The 19,275-nt window shown below is 35.7% G+C and overlaps 1 protein-coding gene across 1 annotated transcript in view; it reads left to right on the forward strand.

Annotated features, from left to right (window-relative positions):
* Positions 1-19,275, forward strand: part of CRPPA (CDP-L-ribitol pyrophosphorylase A) — a 195,603-nt gene that overhangs the window by 106,399 nt on the left and 69,929 nt on the right. Inside the window, exon 6 of the mRNA XM_077757629.1 lies at positions 12,072-12,169. Within this exon, the coding sequence (XP_077613755.1) occupies positions 12,072-12,169 (98 nt within the window). The remainder of the gene's footprint in view (positions 1-12,071; positions 12,170-19,275) is intronic.

Genomic DNA, 19,275 nt, shown 5'->3' on the forward strand with positions numbered 1-19,275 from the left:
ATAATTAAATGAAAACAGGGATCTCAGGGCTCAGCAGTGATGGTTCTGTTTAATACTATTTTAAAATCCTTGCTGTAAGACAGAAAACATGATTTGCTATTGATTCAAGGACCTCAACAGGGGAATGGAAGATGACTGCCTTCATTTTGAATGGATTAGGGCTGGAGATATCTTTTGGAGGTGAGTAGTATTAACTTTGATACAGTTTGTTATGTAACTAAATTTTTGGCTCATGAGGTCAGCATAGTGAATGTTGAGGCTTGATAAAGTCATGGTAATGGTTGTTCCTAAGAGAGTTGAAGGCTGGCCTGGATTTTTTTGCACTTATTGATGAAACTAACTTAGCATTTAGGTTTGTCTCTACTCAATGATGTTTGAAACCTTCTTGTAAGAATTAATACAATCCTGAGCACTCTTGAGTCTTCACTGATTATTAGTTTCAGGCATATGTCTAGATGGTCCTTGTTCCTCTTTTTTTTTTCTTTTTTAGTGTTTATTGTTTATTTTGAGAAAGAGCCATCAGAGGAGGGGCGGGGGGAGAGAGAGAGAGAGAGATAGAGAGAGAGAGAGAGTCGCAAGCAGGCTCTGTGCTGTCAGCCCAATGCAGGGCTTAATCTTAGAAACTATGAGATCATGACCTGGGATGAAATCAAGAGCTGGCTGCATACCTGACTGAGCCACACAGGTGCCCTTCTGCTTTTTTTCTTGCTTCTCTTAATGTGTCATTGGGTCTTTCATGTGGTAAAGAGAAGGCTGTGCTTGTTAGAAATTTTTCATATTACTGTTTTCTGAAGTTGAATGCAAAACCTCCAAATTATGTGTTTTCTAACCTTGAAGGAAGACCATATATTTTATGTCTACCAAGAAGTTCAATGTTCAAGGATAATAAAGTGAACTTTTAAAAGATGAGTTTATTAGTTTTTGTCCTTATTCACAGACTTAAAATTTTATATATGATATTTCCTACCTCCTATGAAGGACTTTAGAATAACATTGAAATTAAACATTTTTTAAAGTTAAATTATTTATTTTGAGGGAAAGAAAGCGTGCACCAGTGGGGCAGTGACAGAGAGGGAGAAAGGGAATCCCACGTAGGATCTACATTGTCAGCACAGAGCCTGATGTGGGGTAGATCTCATAAACCAGGAGGTCATGACCTGAGCTGAAATCAAGAGTCAGATGCTTAACTGACTGAGCCACCCAGGTGCCCCTGGAATTAAACAGTTGTGACATCACATTGTATAAGAATATATTTTGCTAAACCACATACTCTAACCAAACGTGGTTAAGTTTTAGATGGCAAAGCATGTTATACTAGGGAACAGAAGCCCTGAAAAGGGGAGCCTGAGTGGTTCAGTTGGTTAAGTTCCTGACTCTCTATTTCAGCTCAGATCATGATAACACGGATTCATGAGATGGAGCCCTAGTTTGGACTCCTCACACAGAGGCTGCATATAGTAAGGAGGTTCGGAGGGGGTGGGAACAAAGAGATGATATGAGAGATCGAACTGCTTTGTATCCTGGATGTTGTGGTTACACAGACTTACAATGTGTTAGAATTAGGGAGATGACATAAATTTAATTTTAGTGCATACCAATGGAGAGAAAGCTAGAGATCAGTATATCTTCCTCTGGCCGGAAAGGGTAGCAATTCTAAGATGCTGTTTCTATTTCAGCCGTATTATATAGAGGTAACATTGGAGTTTTAATTTATTAAATAAAGTAAGTGTTGGAAGTTTGCCAGTTATTTAATTAAAAGCAATGAAAGAAGACTTCCTATTTTCCCTACTACAGTGTCATTTTCTATTACAAGCATTTGTTGGAAACTGCAGAGAATCTTATTTACTCCATGAAAATGTGAGATTGCCATTTGACATGTGTGGCTTCAATTTAAAAAAAAGGGGTGGGGTGGGGAGGGAACTTCTCAATTAGGAAATTATCTGTCTTCCTTATATGTTATGTTAGCATGTGGAGCGGTTGATGGCTTCAATTGTAGACTAATTTTCCTGGTTTGAATCTTGGTTCCTCAGGTCACTAGCCAAATTAATCCCAGGAAAATCATTTAAATATTTACCTCTAACATAACGTAATATCTTTGCCTGCATCATAAGATTTTGGTTAGAATATACATTTATTATATTATACATAATATTATTTGTTAATTACCCAGTGAGAAATCATCCAGTGATTTGGCCGAATTATTCTGTGCTGCAATTGTTTTTTACTGAAGGTGTGATAATATCACTTATTTATTAGTAACATTGCTTTCATGAGTTAGAATTTAAAGGGCTCTCTGTGGTAACTTGGATTTTTAATGCCTAGTGCCTTGTGAATAAAAATAATGCTCTTGTTTCTTCATGTTTTTAGCTTTTCTCTTGATTTAAATGTTTAAAATTTCACACGTTGTTTTTTTTTTTTTTTTTTTAGTTTTTTAATGTTTGTTTATTTTAGAGAGAGAGAGAGAGAATCAGAGTGTGAGCAGGGAGGGTCAGAGAGAGAGAGACACAGGATCTGAAGCAGGCTCCAGGTTCTGAGCTTGTCAGCACAGAGCCTGACACAGGATTCGAACCCACCAACTACGAGATCATGACCTGAGCCAAAGTCAGATGTTTAACCACCTGAGCCACCCAGGCACCCCAAAAGTTCACACATTGTTTTAACAGTTTGTTAGGTTTCTATATGTGATACATTCAAGACCTTTATCCTGTCCTCTGATCATCTATAAAGATACTTTCTGAATGAAAGAAGTATGAATGAAAGCACTAGTATACTTGCATATGTTTTTAAAAATGTTTTATTATCAAACCACAGATCCAGAAATCCAAACCAAATTTGCACCTTACAGAATAATGTGCATATCTGTGTAATAGCACCCAGATCGAGAATAGAACTTTGCCACTCACAGCAAAGGCTTTTTCTTGTATTTTTATGCACTTACAACTTGCTCTATCTCTTTTAAGATTTTACAGCAACTTCCTCATATTTCTTCTGAGATTTATCACTTAAATGTACATTTTTAGACAATCTGGTTTAGTTATGTGTGTGTGTGTGTGTGTGTGTGTGTGTGTTTAATGACCTGTTAAATCTCACTTTACCGTACAGGTTCCCTATCCTTTTATTTTGCTTACACTTTGTCACTTGGTAAACCCAGCTCATTTGGTCTGTAGATTTTTTCCTGTTTTGAATTTTGATGAGCGTATATTCTTGCATGGTTCAATTATGCGTATTTCTGTACATTTTTCTGTCGTTGACAAAGTGTCAGCTGGCTCTAGAAGCTTAAACAAATTAGGTTTCATCTCTTTGGTAAGACAAGAGGTGGTGCGTGTTTTTCATTACACACCAAATGGTTATCTTTTATTTTCTGATGATATCAGCCATTAATATCCATTGCCTAGATTTGCTGATACGTGGAGGTAGTATTCAAAATCATGACATTTTCTACTAATTAGTTTTCATCTGTTAGTTGAGGTACTTTCATAAACACTTCTCATCTATACTGTATTTATCCGGTGTTAGTTTACATAGAAAGCTAAATGCTTTATTTTCTTTTATTATTAGTATTTATTTAGTATTTATTATTAGTATTTATTATATTTATTCAGTATTCAACTGAATAAATTCATTCTTTAATTCTGTAAGTTTAGCAATTATTTTGTGTATAAGTTTACATAAATATGAAATACATAATAAATTTATACTGATACTTCCAGTCCAATATTATATCTTAATTCCACCCCAATAAGGTACATGTTCTTAAAGATACAGGAATTAGCAGAATATTCTATAATCACTCATATACTTTATTCAACAGTGTACCCTCAAGGTCTCAAAGTATACGTACTATCAACCAAGACTATTTTCGAAAAAAGTTACATAATTTTTGTATATGCTCCATTCACTCTCCTATTGCATTTTCTTGTTTATTCTGTATATTTTCAGATTTTACAGCCATTATATACTGTATTCAGTTTTAGACCTTATTTAGTCAAAGTTCTGCAAGTAACTGTTTTATGCTGTCTGTCATTCATACTGTATATGTCTCTCTAGACTTTGGTTGTTTGAAACTTGAGCTCTAGTACATTCCCTAGTAAATATTCAGAGGAAAATCATCATCTTAATTCAAGTTGATAATTGTGTGCTTTATATTTGAAAGTCCGTTTTGCTGAATTTAAAATCTTGGCTCATAATTTTTTCCTTGAATAACTTAAATATGTTCCTTTGTTTTTATTGAATAAATTCTGATGATTGTCTCATTACCTTTATTATCTCTATTCCTTTTGTCTAGGTGACCAAAGGAATGATGTTTTTTTAAAATTGAGTAATTTTACTAGAAAATGTCTCGGTATTGGTTTTTCTTGGTAAAATTTTGGAGTGATTTATATGTGATATGAGTGTGTATATGTGTGTGTATGTGTAAATAAAAATGGCAGTAGTCTCTTCTTCATGGATTCCTATTACATTTATGTGGGATCATCTTTATCCAACTTTATATATCACCTTACTGGGTCTTTATCTCTTCATTTTTAACTTTTTATCTTTCATTAATATCTGTTAATTTTGTACCTATATCACATCTGTATAGTCTTTATTTCTGAAATAGTTTTTAACTTTACATTCTTTACTGATGACACGTGCCTTATTTCTGTTTATAAATTCTAACTTATGTAGTTCTCTAATGTTTGGCTTCATTACTTTAATGTTTTTTAGCTTGTTGTAAAATAGTAGATTGCAGTTTTTATTGGCTTGATAGGCACATATTTCTGGCACACCTTCATTATGTTTACAAGTGTTTTTATGCTCTTTTTTTCTTATAAAAATTTATGTGATGCTTGACTTTGATAATTTTTCTATTAATTTGTATTTGTCTTTTTATAAAGAAAACAGTCATTTTGGATTAGGGCTCACTCTAATTGTCCTCATTTTCACCTGATTACCTTTTAAAGTCCCTGTCTCTAAATAGGGTCACATTCTTAGGATACTTAGGGTTAGAGCTCCCACTGTGGTAGGGTCCCCTCCCAAAGGAAAATAAAAATCCTCAAGGCAACCTGGTTATATGTACAAGACAACATCTCCCATGACCTTGTGACATGAGACCAGTTAATCAGACTACATGTTTGTAATGTTACCATATACCGAGACAAAGAAGTAAAAATATATATAAAAAACTACACCATGTGGCATTTGAGGCTCAGTTCTTTGGGCAAGAACCCAGCTGAGCTGTGCCGGCAGGAATGAAGTTGCTTCCTAGAAAGAAAAGCCTCGGTGTCACGAGTCTCTGTGTGAGAACCCTGCTATACTACAATGAATTTGACAGGGGACAAAATTCATTCAGCCCATCACAGTCTGCCTTAGTCATGATCCTAGCACGCAGCCTCGAAACTAATGAGTGAACAGTACCTTCTTGTTGGTGCCCTGTGCTAAAACTTCAGAGTGTTGTTGGAAATTAGAAGTTAGCAAGTAAATTAGAGTATACTGAGTTTAGGAGTTGGTAATTTTGTGGCAGAGAAAAACAAGTAAAGAATAAAATACAATGTAAAATTTGTAATGAAAGCAAAATAAAAACAGAGACCAATGTGAAAGAAAAAAGTACCCTTTAGGATACTAACTTCACATAGATTTGAGTTAAAGAACAGAAATTTACAATTTTATGGCTCTGACTCTGGACCACTTACTGGCTGTGTAGACTCAATCTATAAAATGGGGAGAATAATTCCTACTTGTTATGATTAAGAGAAATAATGTTTAAAAGTGTCTACCTTGGTAAAAAGCAAAGATAATAGTAAAACCACTTAGTATGGCAGGAGTACAGATTAATCAGAATACATGCGCCAACTACCAGAATGATTGCTGACTGTAAAGACGCGCCTGACTGTTGCTGTGTACTGCCTGAACACCAGCTTTGTGGGCGCCTTCTTAGAGCCAAGGTACATGTAAGTTTCTCTTTCTGAAACTCAACACTGCGGGACCTTTCCTTAGGACCGCTCAGAGTAGTAACACAGTGATTCATACCTGGCTCTGAGGAAAATCCTGGCTGTGGGCTTACACCTGTTTGAGAGTGGGGATTTGGAGATGTGGGGTTATTGTAGTTTCAAAAAGGTCTCTTTGGTGATTGTGACCTCCCTATTCTTTTTTTTTCCCCTCCTCTTCCAGTTCCCACCCCTGACCAAAATACATCTAAAACACTGGCCAATGGTTATTAAAGCAAATGACGCTTGTGGTGGGCCTTTTTGGAGAATTAGACAAGAACATGAGTGGCATTGCAGGTAGTGGAAATATATACATTAGCCCAAAGATCAAGATACATCCAGGGAGTTGTAGGTGGTATGACTGGGCTGAGGAGTAATGAGTGCTGCTCAGAGCGTGGGTGATCACTTATTGCCTTTTATAGAATTAAAGGAGTTGGGACTTCTGTGATGAAAACTGGGAAATTATTAGTTATCTGTTGAAGAATGCTTAGGCTTATTTGCTAGTATTTGTCAGGGGTCTCCAGAGAAATAGAACAAACAGGATACACACACGAATTGGCTCATGTGATTATAGATTATAAAGGTTGGCAAGTCCAAAATCTACATAGCAAGTGTCACGATTTAAGTCCTAAGGCCGGCAGGCTGCTGTAGAACCAGGAAAAGCCAGTGTTTGGGTTCCAAGGCCATTAAGCAGCAGGTTCCTCTCTTACTCCTGGGAGGTCAAACTGTTGTTATATTCATGTCTTCCACTGTTTGGATGGAGCCACTCACTTAAGGGAGGGCAATCAACTTTATTTAGTTTACCAATTTAAATGTGTAAACCACATTTCACAATACCATCACAGAAACACACAAATTATGTTTGGCTAAATATCTGGACACTCCATTGCTTAGTCAAGTTGACATATGAAATTATTCATTACAGACAGTAAAGTAAAATCAAATTGTACATTATTTTCGGCATGATACTATTGGCAATTGTACACATACTTTGATCATTTAAAAGTTCTCACACACGAGGATGCAGTATTCACTGAAATTTTGTGCTTATTTATTAATGCTTATAGCTTGTAATACTAACCTATAGATGACAGGTCATGTTCCAGTAGAATTTTTGTTTTAAGTCATGTTGAGTTGTGTAAAACCTACATGCTGTATGTAAATAATGAGTTATTCAGTGTAGATCAGAGAATACATGTTACAAACTAATTTTGGTGGGGAACATACCCTACAGGTTTAGATATTAAAATACTTCATGTGTCAAAACTGTCTTTTAGGAAGATTTAAAAAATATATTTTATAAAAAAGATAGTATGACAACGAAAAATAACAAGCTAATATTAGTGAGGAACCTAGGTGGTTCAGTTGGTTGAGCAGCCGACTCTTGTTTTTGGCCCAGGTCGTGATCTCATGGTGTGTGAGTTCAAGCCCTACATCAGGCTCTGTGCTGACAGTGTAGAGCCTGCTTCAGATTCTTTTTACCTCTCTTTCTGCCCCTCCCCTGCTTGCACACATGCATGCGTGCTCTGTCTCTTAACATAAATGCATAAACTTAAAAAAATATATTAATCATAAAGTTGACAGGTCAGGTATGATCTAAATTTTTTTAAATTTTTAAAAAATGTTTTATTTATTTCTGAGAGAGAGAGAGGGAGGGAGGAAAGGAGGGAGGGAGGGAGGCAGTGTGAACAGGGGAGGATCAGAGAAAGGGAGATACAAAATCCGAAGCAGGCTCCAGGCTCTGAGCTACCTGTCAGCACAGAGCCTGATGCAGGGCTCGAACCCACAAACTGTGAAATCATGGCCTGAGCCGAACTTGGATGCTTAACCGACTGAGCCACCCAGGTGCCCCAGGTATGATCTAAATTTAACTTTAGTATATTTATAATTTATCTTTAGGTCTTTTTCAAGGGAGAGAACAAAGACTAGATTCTTGTGGTATAGTTTTTATGATTCTGGGAAACAAAATGATTTTATGGTTTTCCCTCATGCTATTGTTGTGTTTATTTTAACCTCTAAAAATTTTTAAGAATTGCTTTATTAATAGTTAGAACAACAATTAGAATAACAATTCTAAAGGCTCCTGTTTTTGTTGATTTCATTATTAACCTCAGGGAAGTTGTTAAATTCTTTGCTTTCAGAAATAGTAAGTATTAATTATATTATGCTTGGAAAGAATTTTGTGCTTCACGAAAAAAATGAATTTTAAATGTTAGATTTTTTTTTTTCTCTCTGAGTTGGGGATACTGAAGTAACTTGAATTGAGGAGGTTCAATTTATTTGAGCCCTGTTTCTATAGCTACATTCTTGACCATTTTCGGATTCCAGCTGTGTGGCACCAGTGCAAACGTTGTCTTTCGTTGGTGAAGATCTTACATACATTAATATTCCCAGTTAAGATAGTCAGTGTGTGTTTGTGGGATTATCATAGAAATCACTTCAGCCTAGATCTCATGAATAAACCTAGATATGAATGATCAGAATTCATCCATTTTAATTTTAAAGAAGTTCAGGGAGGGGCACTGTGTAGCTCAGAATGTTAAGCATTGGACTTTTGGTTTCTGCCCAGGTCACGATCTTACACTTGCATGAGTTTGAGCGCCCTGTCAGGCTCTGTGCTGACAATGTGGAATCTGCTTGGGATTCTTTGCCTCCCTCACTTCTCTCTGCCCCTCCCCCACTTGCACTGTCTCTGTCAAAAGAAAAAATACTTTAAAAAAGTGCAGGGATGAAAAATAGGACTGTTACTCAAGATGTGGATTTTATTATTACATATAATTACTGCTTTTATGGGTGCAACTTTAAAATTTGAAAACATTAGTGGGAGAAAGTTGAAATAGATTTTTTTCAACCAAACTGAAACAATTAAGACCACAGAGACCAGGGACCATTTGCAGTTACAGGTGGGTCATATCTTGAGTAGACAAAAATAATTGTAGTTTATGTTTTTGTTGAATCCATGTAACCATAGCAATGACAATTATGTGAACAATTATTGGGGATAATCTTGTAGCAGACACTTTCTGTAACTTGAGGTGTATTAACTCATTTAATCCTCATTAAAATGTTGTAATGTTGGGTCTTGTATTCCATGTTTCCTTCATTTCTTTTATATTTATAAATTCTGTGTAGAAAGCCTGGCTTTTCTATATAGAAACTGATTTTTAGTTTCTGCATATTTCATACATGCAGAAAATTGTTAAGTATGAATATACCATTTATAGAATTCAGATTTTGAATTGGATTCCTGTAGCATTTTAAAAATTGCATGTTGATCAGTAATTTAACAAACATTATTAAATGCCCAAGAAGTGCCTTATATTTATAATTGACGAACATTGCATGTTTTTTCTTATATTGCCTTCATAATATTGGGTGAGGGATGGCTAAATTGTAAACACTAGTAAGTCATGCAGATCGGAGTAGGTGGTTGGATTTGGGTTTTTTAAATAGTTTGACACTAGCAGTCTCAAAGGGAATTGAATAATAACACTTCTTACCACGCTCCCATTGCTACAATACGGAGTAGATGAGAGAAAACTGCAGAATTACCCCAAAAGGATTGTATTCAAAAAGTTTACACCGATTTGGGGAGATTAATCAGCTATCATAGGCAGTTCATTTTTTTTTTCTGAGTGAAAACTTGTATAAATCCCATATTAGAGAAAATCAGGGCAGTGGATAAGCAAAGCTTTTCAATGTGACTAAACATCTGAATCACTTTTGGAGCTTCAAAAAAATACAGGCAAGAATCTTATTGGGTGCATTTCAAGAGTATATTTGAAAAATATAAAAGCAAAACAGAACTATTCAGAATTGATTCTTCTGTGCAACCAGAGTTGAGAACCATTGAACTGGGGGAACTGATGAAGATTTAACCTGGTCTACACTGTGAATGCCACTGAACAGGTAGAGGATTTAATAAGACTAGGGAAAGGACATACTGGGATGGACAATGGACACTCTAAAGAAAATGGTCAGTGCGGCACGGACTACTCTGGAGTATAAATCAGTGGGAATTACAAGGTGTCAACAGACAATCTAGAAATCGACATGATAAAAGATTCATCATATTTGTTATTACATTGCCTTGAGTCTAGGTATTGTGTTTTTTTCAGTCGATCTTCAGTGAATAGAGGTGAATTTGTTTTTTTAAATCTAGTTTTATTGAGTTATAAATGGTGTATGACATCATGCAAGATTCAGGTGTTCAATGTAATGATTTGATATATGTACATGTTGTGAAATGATTACCACAATAAGGTTAATATATTCATCACATCCAATAGTTAAAAAATATTTTAAAGGTGAATTTTAAGGTCTCCTACTATATACATACATATGTCACATACACATATTCATGTATTTTTTTATTGCACCTTATTTGTTTTTTGGGTTAGAATATTTTTTATTTCAAACAAAAGATGTACGAATAGGACATATAACTCTCATTCTTTTACCTAGATATAGCAATTCACCCATTGTTGACAGTATGCCCCCCGCTTTGTTTTATCATTTCTGTACGTGTTTTCTCTTTGTTGCGTGGCCTACAGAATTGGGAACTAGCTAGTGGTGTTTGCTAAATTTATGGTAATTTGTTGTACAACAAAAGCAAAACAATAAAAAGAATCTGTGTAATTCATGAGAAATGTACGAGAAATTACAATGGAAATCATAAAATACAGTGAGAATAAGTGCATGAAATTTTTAAAGTGAAAATGAAATTATTTATATTGAATGAAAATATCACAGTGTTTGAAATACAGGGAAGACCATGGAAGGAAAATTTAGAGCTTCATATCTAAGTATTAGAATAAAGGAAATGCTGAAAGTCAAGTACTTAAATATCTTTTTCAAGAAAGAAGTCAGCAGACTAAATCCAAAGATAGTAGAAGGAAGAAAATATTGGATAGTAGAATTCAAGAACTAGAAAATAAACATAGAAGAGAACCAATAAAACTTTTTAAAAAAATATTAATAAGTTGATAAAGCCTCAGCAACAGTGATCATAAAAAAGTTCACTTCTGTGAAGTCAGGTTTCTGGAATCTGTTATATAGATTCAGAATAATATTTTTTGTAAGGCTGTCATGAAGATTGGTAATAATAGAACATAGAGCTCTGGCACCATACGATATTCTTGATAGATGGGAGGTAGTTAGTAAAAGGAGTACTATTAATTAATGCTATTCTTAATATTTAAAATGGTCTGTTGTCCCCAGGTTTGCTTGGAAAAATGATGATTACTAGATTGATGTTTATATATATACACACACACACACCATGTTATATGGAGTTGCTCATGTAAGAGCAGCTGGTTTAAATGTTAAACTAACTTGATTTAGGATTCTTATTTAAAATAAAGCCATTTTTAAAGCTTTTAAAATAATACAATGCAATGTCTTAATTGGCAACAATATAGCTATTTCTTAGTATTTTAGATTTAACTTTTGTACAGTAGGACTGTATGTCTTTTGAGAGAGTGCATCCAAGGTTTATAAAGGTGAACGTTATTATGTCAGGTGAGTTGTGCTTTTAAATTGGGTCATGTCGAAGACACCTAACAAAGTTGAAGAAAATTAGTTGGGCTATTTTCACTTGTGGTAACAGTTAAACAGGCAAGAACTTAATTATATTGAATTGACTGAATTAAGGATGCCAAGGACCCTGCTATACTCACCCAGAACACTAGGTGGCACAGTGAGCTGCACACAGGAGGTACTTTCTAGCCTGAAGTGGGGTATCTGCCTGACAGATGGGATTTTATCAGATTCTAGGAGACTATAGACAGAAAAGGAATGAACTGTGAGGCAGAGGCTGTCACCTTTGGTTAGTACTTTTTAGATAAATCTTATGATTTCTTATTTCTGTTGCTTATACAATGTCCTGGCTAGCCACTTACACAGCACTGAATCCATACGTTTACTGACTTGGGTGGGAAAGAGTAGAGGACTTATCAGTGGGAATTCCAAGTGACTTCACTGGCCTGAAGGTAAAAGCTTTGTAGTTTGACAGTTACAAACAGTAGGTAAACCCAGGTTTTAGCATACTAGGGCTTTGTTCCCTTTTCTGTTAGAAACTTATTATTTTTTTCTTTTTTATCTCAGAAAGAGTTTCACGACACATTTGCGTAGTTATGGACACAAAAGAAGATGGGAATCATGTAGGTCATCATCTTGAAGAAATACTAAAAAATGAACTAAATGTAAGTATTCAAACATTGAGATTCATGATCTCAAAGAGTTGAGTTCCCTTTATTCCCCTTTTTTGAGCTGATGAACTTCCTAATTAAATTCATACCTAATTGGGCTAAGGAAATGAAGTAGTAATTAAGTGTATGGTCCATAGAAATTATTTGTAAGTTTTACCACTAATGACTTCAATTATTTATTTCTCTGACAAATTTTTGCCTTGAAATGTTTTGACAGAATGATTCTATTTAATTGTAAGTAACTTCCCTTTTCTTATGAAAATGTATACCACCAATCAAGGCTTAGGATGAACATATGATGACTTGGTAACAATATACATGATCAAATTCTACTTAAAAGCTGAAGGAAAAAGTTGATTTTAGTTAGCTAATTTTATGACAATAGCATAGTTAGAAGGGGAATGGGCTCTGTTAGGACTATCTGTGCTCGGATGGTAGCTTTATCACCTAATTTTCTTAAATTGAAAATGTCCATAACATCTACTTTGTGAAGTTATTAAGAGGGTTGAATAAAATAACTTAAAATTTTGAATTTAAAGTATAAATTTAAATAAATTTAAAGTACTTAGAAAAGCATTTGGCTTGTAATAAGTTTTCTGTGAAAATGAACTGTAGTAATTAAACTTTCAGTGATGAGATAGATGTATATTAAGTAGTAAATACTACTGGTTTTCCAAACTTCAGTCCTGAATAAGGTATACAAACTGTTAAGAACATAGATCCCTGGAATATGTAAAAAACTTAGTGAGGCATAGTCTGGGATTAGTTCTGGAATCCAGATTTTTAACAAGCCCCCCCAGGTATTAATGGCAATCAGTGGCAAATTCTATCAGTGGCATTTACAGCAACAGCCCAGAGCTGAAAAAAAATGACCACCATTTCTGCCATGTCTTCGGTGGAAAGGTTATACTGTAATCCAGTCTTCATACTGCTTCTATCCATTGACTGGGCATTCTTTCCCTATCCTTGAAAATTTTAGCACCTTACTCTCTGCTTTCTGTCTCAAGTTTACCTATTAAGAATCTAATAGGTAAGGGGAGCCTGGGTGGCTTATTTGGTTGAGTCTGACTCTTGATTTTGGTTCTGGTCATGATCTCCAGGGCATGGGATGGAGCCTCTAATTCGCCTCTGCACTGGGCTTGGAGTCTGCTTGAGACTGTCTCTCTCCCTCTCCCTTTGCCCTTCCCCAGCTTGAGTGTGCTCTCTCTCTCTCTCTCTCAAAAAAAAAAAAAATTGGTAAATTCCATTCCCAATTTCACTGCTGAGTTTTACAGAATATTTAACTATAGATAACTTTCCACTGTCTAACCCACTGAAGCACCCTTTTGCCTCAAAAATAGTCTGTTACTCTTCGGTAATCTCATTTATTCTTTATTCAATCAGTGCAGAAGCCACTGAAGTGGTACCTTGAGAGAATATTACTGCAACTCTAGCCATTACTCAACTCTAAGTTTACAAAGTTGGCTTTTTATACTCTTGTTGAGTACCTAGCTGTTAAATTCTGCATCACTAATTCCTTTATCAGTCTTTCTAGTGTTAGACCCTGCAAGGAGTCCCTCTGATTACAGTTACTACAGTATTCACTTTTTGTTGCTTCTTTTTCTATTCATGTTTAATAATAAAACAACATGAGATGTAGAGATAGACATCTGGTCCATTACTGGTCTTGTGTGATTGATTCATCACTCTGGCCTCTCAAGTCCTTACCCTTCTCATTTCCAGTGACTTTCATCTACCTACCTATTGGGCCTGGTCTGGATATTCTCATCATCTTCACTGTGCTGGAAAATTAAGTACCAACGCTATTCCTTAACCTCTGACCACACATTTTGTCATTCCAGAATTTTTACTAAATTACTCCTGCACATTTTTTGAATTTTATAGGGAGCTCTAGGTCCCCTATCTTCACCCTTTCTTTTGGCTACATTTTATTTTATACCCTTCCTTGCCTAGTTTAGATACCATGTTCTATCACTTCAGTGATTAATGGATCTTACAGTGAGATCCTCAATTCCCTGATCCTTCAAATTCACCCTCTTGGTTAAAGCTCTATCCATGTATTAGTCTAACTTTTCACTTTGCTAAGCCTTAACTCAAACAGTACTGCTGCAGGAAATTATACAGTGTGCAGATGGTTGCCATTAAAAAAAATACTGGTCTCGGGGCACCTGGGTGGCTCAGTCCGTTAAGCGTCTGACTTTGGCTCAGGTCATGATTTCGCCGTCTGTGAGTTTGAGCCCTATGTCAGGTTCTGCTGACAGATCAGAGCCCGGAGCCTGCTTCAGATTTGGTGTCTCCCTCTCTCTCTGCTCCTCTCCCACTTGCACTCTGTCTCTCTCTCACTCAAAAATAAATAAACACACAAAAAAAAATTAAACTGGTCTCTATCTCCATTGGACACAGAATGTTTTAGAGCAAGCATACCATGATTGCATAGTGAGCTCCCATTCTCCTCAGTGAATATTTTAAACCTCCAGCACTTCCTCAAATGCCTAACCCAGGGTTTTTTCACCTCAGCACTGTTGGTGTTTTGAGCTGGATAATTCTTTGTTAGAGCCTGTCTGGTGAATTGCACACTATTTAGAAGCATCCTTGGCCTATACCATCAGATGTCCCTAGTTATCTCCAGATATTAATATCATTCCCAGTGCATGGTTTTAGCAACCAAAATATCTCCAGTTATTAGTAAATGTTGCCTGGATGGGGGCACAATCCCCCTTGAGTTGAGAAATGTTGGTTTAATCCCACTGTATTTATCCCTATTCTTAGGCATGGTTTTGACTCCAACTTCAGAGTGTAATTTTGTACTCACACATGGGAGCATCACTATCATTTTGGCACCAAACTTCTAAAGAGTCTTACTTCTGTAGCCATGCTCTTAATAAGACTGTATCTTCTTCTGAGCTATGGCTCCCCTCCCTCCATTCTCCCCACTGCCATCAACATTCCACCATATTCAAGTTCCTTCCATTAATTGAAACCATACAAAACAAAACAAAAATCCTCGGTTACCTGAAGCCGTCCTTATTTAAAGTAATTAAACTTTTTATTCCTTCATCTATTGTAGCCTGATTTCCACTCCCACCTTCTGGAGGAACTGCTCTCAGTGACATCCTCAGTAACCCTTTGAGCAATCCACGAGACATTATCAGTCCTTACCTTGATTTACTGCAGCACTTGACTCTCTTGTCTAATACTTTCTTCTAGAAGGAATCTGATCCCATTTTGTAACATCTTGTTTTTCTGAACCTCTTTTTTTTGTTTGTTTGTTTGTGGCTTCCTCTTAATTTTGTTTATAGGATTCTGTTTATAACTTCTGGTTTCTGTACATAGGTGAGTGGTTTTCTCTGGAAAACTATGCTGATGGCTTCAGATATCCTCTACTTGCTATAGACAAAATCAGTCTCTAGCCCTGTGTTTAAATATTCACTATCCTGTGTTTTTGATCTAGAAATTCAGTTAAAAGTCCCTCAGAACCTCAAGTTTAAATATCAGTAATATTTCATATTTCACAAATTCTTGTTCCAAGCAATTTTCCTTCATCTGACCTGTGTATGTTTTGCCTAGTTTCCTAAACCTGGTATAATCTTTCACCCATCCTCTGTCTTATCCATGAAGCAAATAAAACTCTGAAACACTTATATTTTAGCTGAATATCTTTCAACTGTGCCTTCTTCATCAGCCCTGCCACTAACCTATGTACCCCAACTCTTGTCTGGATTATCACACGGTCTACTAAGTGCTCTCCTGCCTCCAGTCTTGTCTCTCTCACACCTTATATGGCTGTTAGATTGATCTTTAGAACTCCTGAGCCTTACCATGTTATTCTCCACTCATATCTGTTGCTTGGCTTTCCATTGCTCCTAAATTAATGTAAAAATTCCTTGCCACATCTTACAAGATGTCTCACATTACTAATGATGCTATTAAAGACGACAGACACAACAACAATAATACACAGTTTTCAGCACCTATGTTATGTTAATATGCTTTTAATAGCATATGCTGTTAATAACCTTTGGAAATAGGTACTATTATTTTTATTCCCCAGATGAGAGAATCGAGGCACAGGGGCATGCCTAAATTATCCTTGTTAACCTTGCCATGAAGTGGCAAAGCAGAGACATACAGATAAACTTGGATTTATGTGATACCAAAGTCTGCCCTCTTAAAATGATACTCTTGCTTCTCCATTTTACGCACTAGTCAGGCCAACACTATTTCTTTGAGTTTCTCAAATCTGAAAGCACTTTCCTACCTCTAGACTCTTTGTCCACAATGGTGTTTCCCCAGGGAGCTTGTCCTGAATACCATTTTCTTACAGTCTGGTTTACACTCTTTTGTTATGTTCTACAGGTTGCTATCTGAACTGATCTGAAGTCTTCACAGAGCTTAGTGCAGGCTTGATTCTAAGAAGAGATTTATTGAATATTAAATAAACAAATGGATAAATGGTCATGACTTGTTATCACTAAGTTGAATATTGTATTACGTATTGTATTGTGCTTTCTGCATAACTGATTACCCTGATTTAGTAACTTAAAATAATGAGCATTCATTATCTCAGTTTCTGTGAGACATAAGTCTAGGCACAGTACCGCCAGTTGGCTTTGCTTCAGGGTCTTTAATTTGATTGTATTCAAGCTGTTTTCTGTTGGCTGAGGCTGTAGTCTCACCTGAGTCATCCATGTGGAAATGGATCTGCTCCCAAGCTTACTCAAGTAGGTGCTGGCAGGATTTAATCCCTTGCCATGTGCACTTCTCTGCAGAGTTGCCTCACAACATGACATTAGGATTGAAGGCACAGTTTTGTAACTAGATCTTACAAGAATATCTCATCACTTCTGTCCTATCCTCTTCTTTTGAAGCAAGTCAATATATACAACCCACACTCACTAGGAGAGGCTTATACAAGATGGTGAATACTGAGAGAGAGGTAGGGTGATTGCTGATGGGCTTCTCTTATTTTTTTTAAGATGTTTATTTATTTTGAGAGAGAGAGCATGTGCATGCAGATACATGCTTGAATGCAGTACAGGCACATAGAGAAGGAGAGAAAGTATCCCAAGCAGGCTTTTTGCTGTCATTGTGGAGCCTGTCATGAGGCTTGATCTCATGATTGAGGTCATGACTTGATCCAAAATCAAGAGTCAGTTGCTCAACTGACTGAGCTCTCTTAGAAGTTGCTTGCTACACACATAAATTCATCACAAAGTTGAGAAAAAAATAACCACTAACGCTAACCTGTCCATTGTAGCTTCTTGTGGTATATGAAGCAGTACTGGATATAAGTCTGAGTCTTCCCTGTTAGAAATTTGCCTTATTTTACCTAAAATTTCCTCATTGAACTCATTATCCAGCCAAACTATAATTCCTTGGTTAAATAATTGGAGGCATAATCTATTTTATATGGAAACTAGTCATTAGTACTTGAGTGTATCAGATATTATATATGACTAACACCAAACTTGATCAGAAACCCCTGAATAGTTTTCAAATCAACGACAGACAAAAGGAGCTAACTAGCCCAAACCAAAAGCCTCAGGATGTACTCTGAGCAGGAATGACTGTAATCTCCTGAATTAAATGCAGTTCTATCCAATATAAACCAGTCTAACAAATTTTCAAACTCTAACAGAGAAACGACTAAATGGATAATTTGTTTAGATTTTTATGGTGATTAGTCCATAGTGTAAACCGAGGTAACCTATTGTATAATATGATAAAACATACTAAATATTAACTTAATCTTAGAAGAAATGAGCCTTCAAAAGAAAGACATAATAGACTTAATATATTGTTCACAGCTTCAGACATAGTCCCTGAGCTTCTACCAGTCTTTTCTATATATTTTTTCTTTTCTCTTACTGTTCCCTTGCTGTGTCACTTTTGATGATGGAAAATTTCAATCACATACTAAAAAGAGACGATACTATTAAGAATTCTCATGGACCTGTTACCTGGCTTCAACAGTGGCCAACTGATGGCCAGTATTGTTTTCTTTCTACTCATTTATTTTCCCCAGATTATTTTAAAGAAGATCTCAGCTATCCTGTCATTTCATCTATAAATATCTCAGTATGTATCTGTACAAAAATAGTTATTTCAAACTATAACCACAATACAATAACCATGCTCCTATGCATAATTGTGCCAAAATATGTTCAAGTGTCCAGCAGTTGTTAACTTTCTCAAATTCTGTCATGTATTTTATTCTTCTGTTTCCCATTTATTTGAATCATTGTATCTTTCAATGTTCCTTTCATTCTCTTTCAAGAATGTCCACAAATAACCACTAGTTAGTGTGTCTCTTAATTTTTTTTAATCTACAGCTTTTATCTCCATATTTATTTTTGAAAATGGAGTAAATTGTCCTTCAGAAATGCCCATAGTGTGGGTTTTACTGATTGTGACCCTGTGGTGTCAATTAACAAGTCTGTCTTTCCTCTGTATATCCTAGAAATTGGTAATAAGATCTAGAGGTTTGTTCACATTTGGAAAAAAGGGTTTTTTTTTTTTTTTTTTTTTTTTTTTTTTTTTGGCAGAAATAGATAATTGTTTTCATAGGTGGTGATGTGCACTTCTCCCGAGAAGTGCATAAGTCTACTCCTATGTATTTCTGTGGTATAGGTACACACCAGTGTCTAGAACCATTATTACATGAAGGTTGCAAAGTGATAAAAAGTGCAATGCTGGAAAGATGGAAATTGTGGCTTTTGCTCTGGAGAGTATCAGTGGGTTTTGTTTTTTGTTTTTTTTCCCTAAAGATTACAGATACAGTCATGATTTTAAAATACAGGTACTAGGATTTAATCCATAAGTTATGTTTTTACTAATGCTTAGTTGTGGCCATTGGAAGCATTTTCAAGTTGGCTTGGATCCTTTTTGCATTAGTCTAATAGTCTTTGATAACTTTCCTGCCTTCTGGTGTGATAAGATATTCTAGATTCATCTGTATATTTCCTGACTAAAACTGTAATTCTCTAGCTGGCTATTGCTGGCCTGGTCACTGTTTCCAGTTTTTATTTTGTTAACAGAGATAGAAAACACAGTTTCCTTCATTTATTAAAAACAAAACAGATCTTGAATTCTTTTAATTT

Source organism: Crocuta crocuta, unplaced genomic scaffold (assembly GCF_008692635.1).
Source record: "Crocuta crocuta isolate KB4526 unplaced genomic scaffold, BGI_CrCroc_1.0 scaffold62, whole genome shotgun sequence".
In the NCBI taxonomy this organism is placed as follows: Eukaryota; Metazoa; Chordata; class Mammalia; order Carnivora; family Hyaenidae; genus Crocuta; species Crocuta crocuta.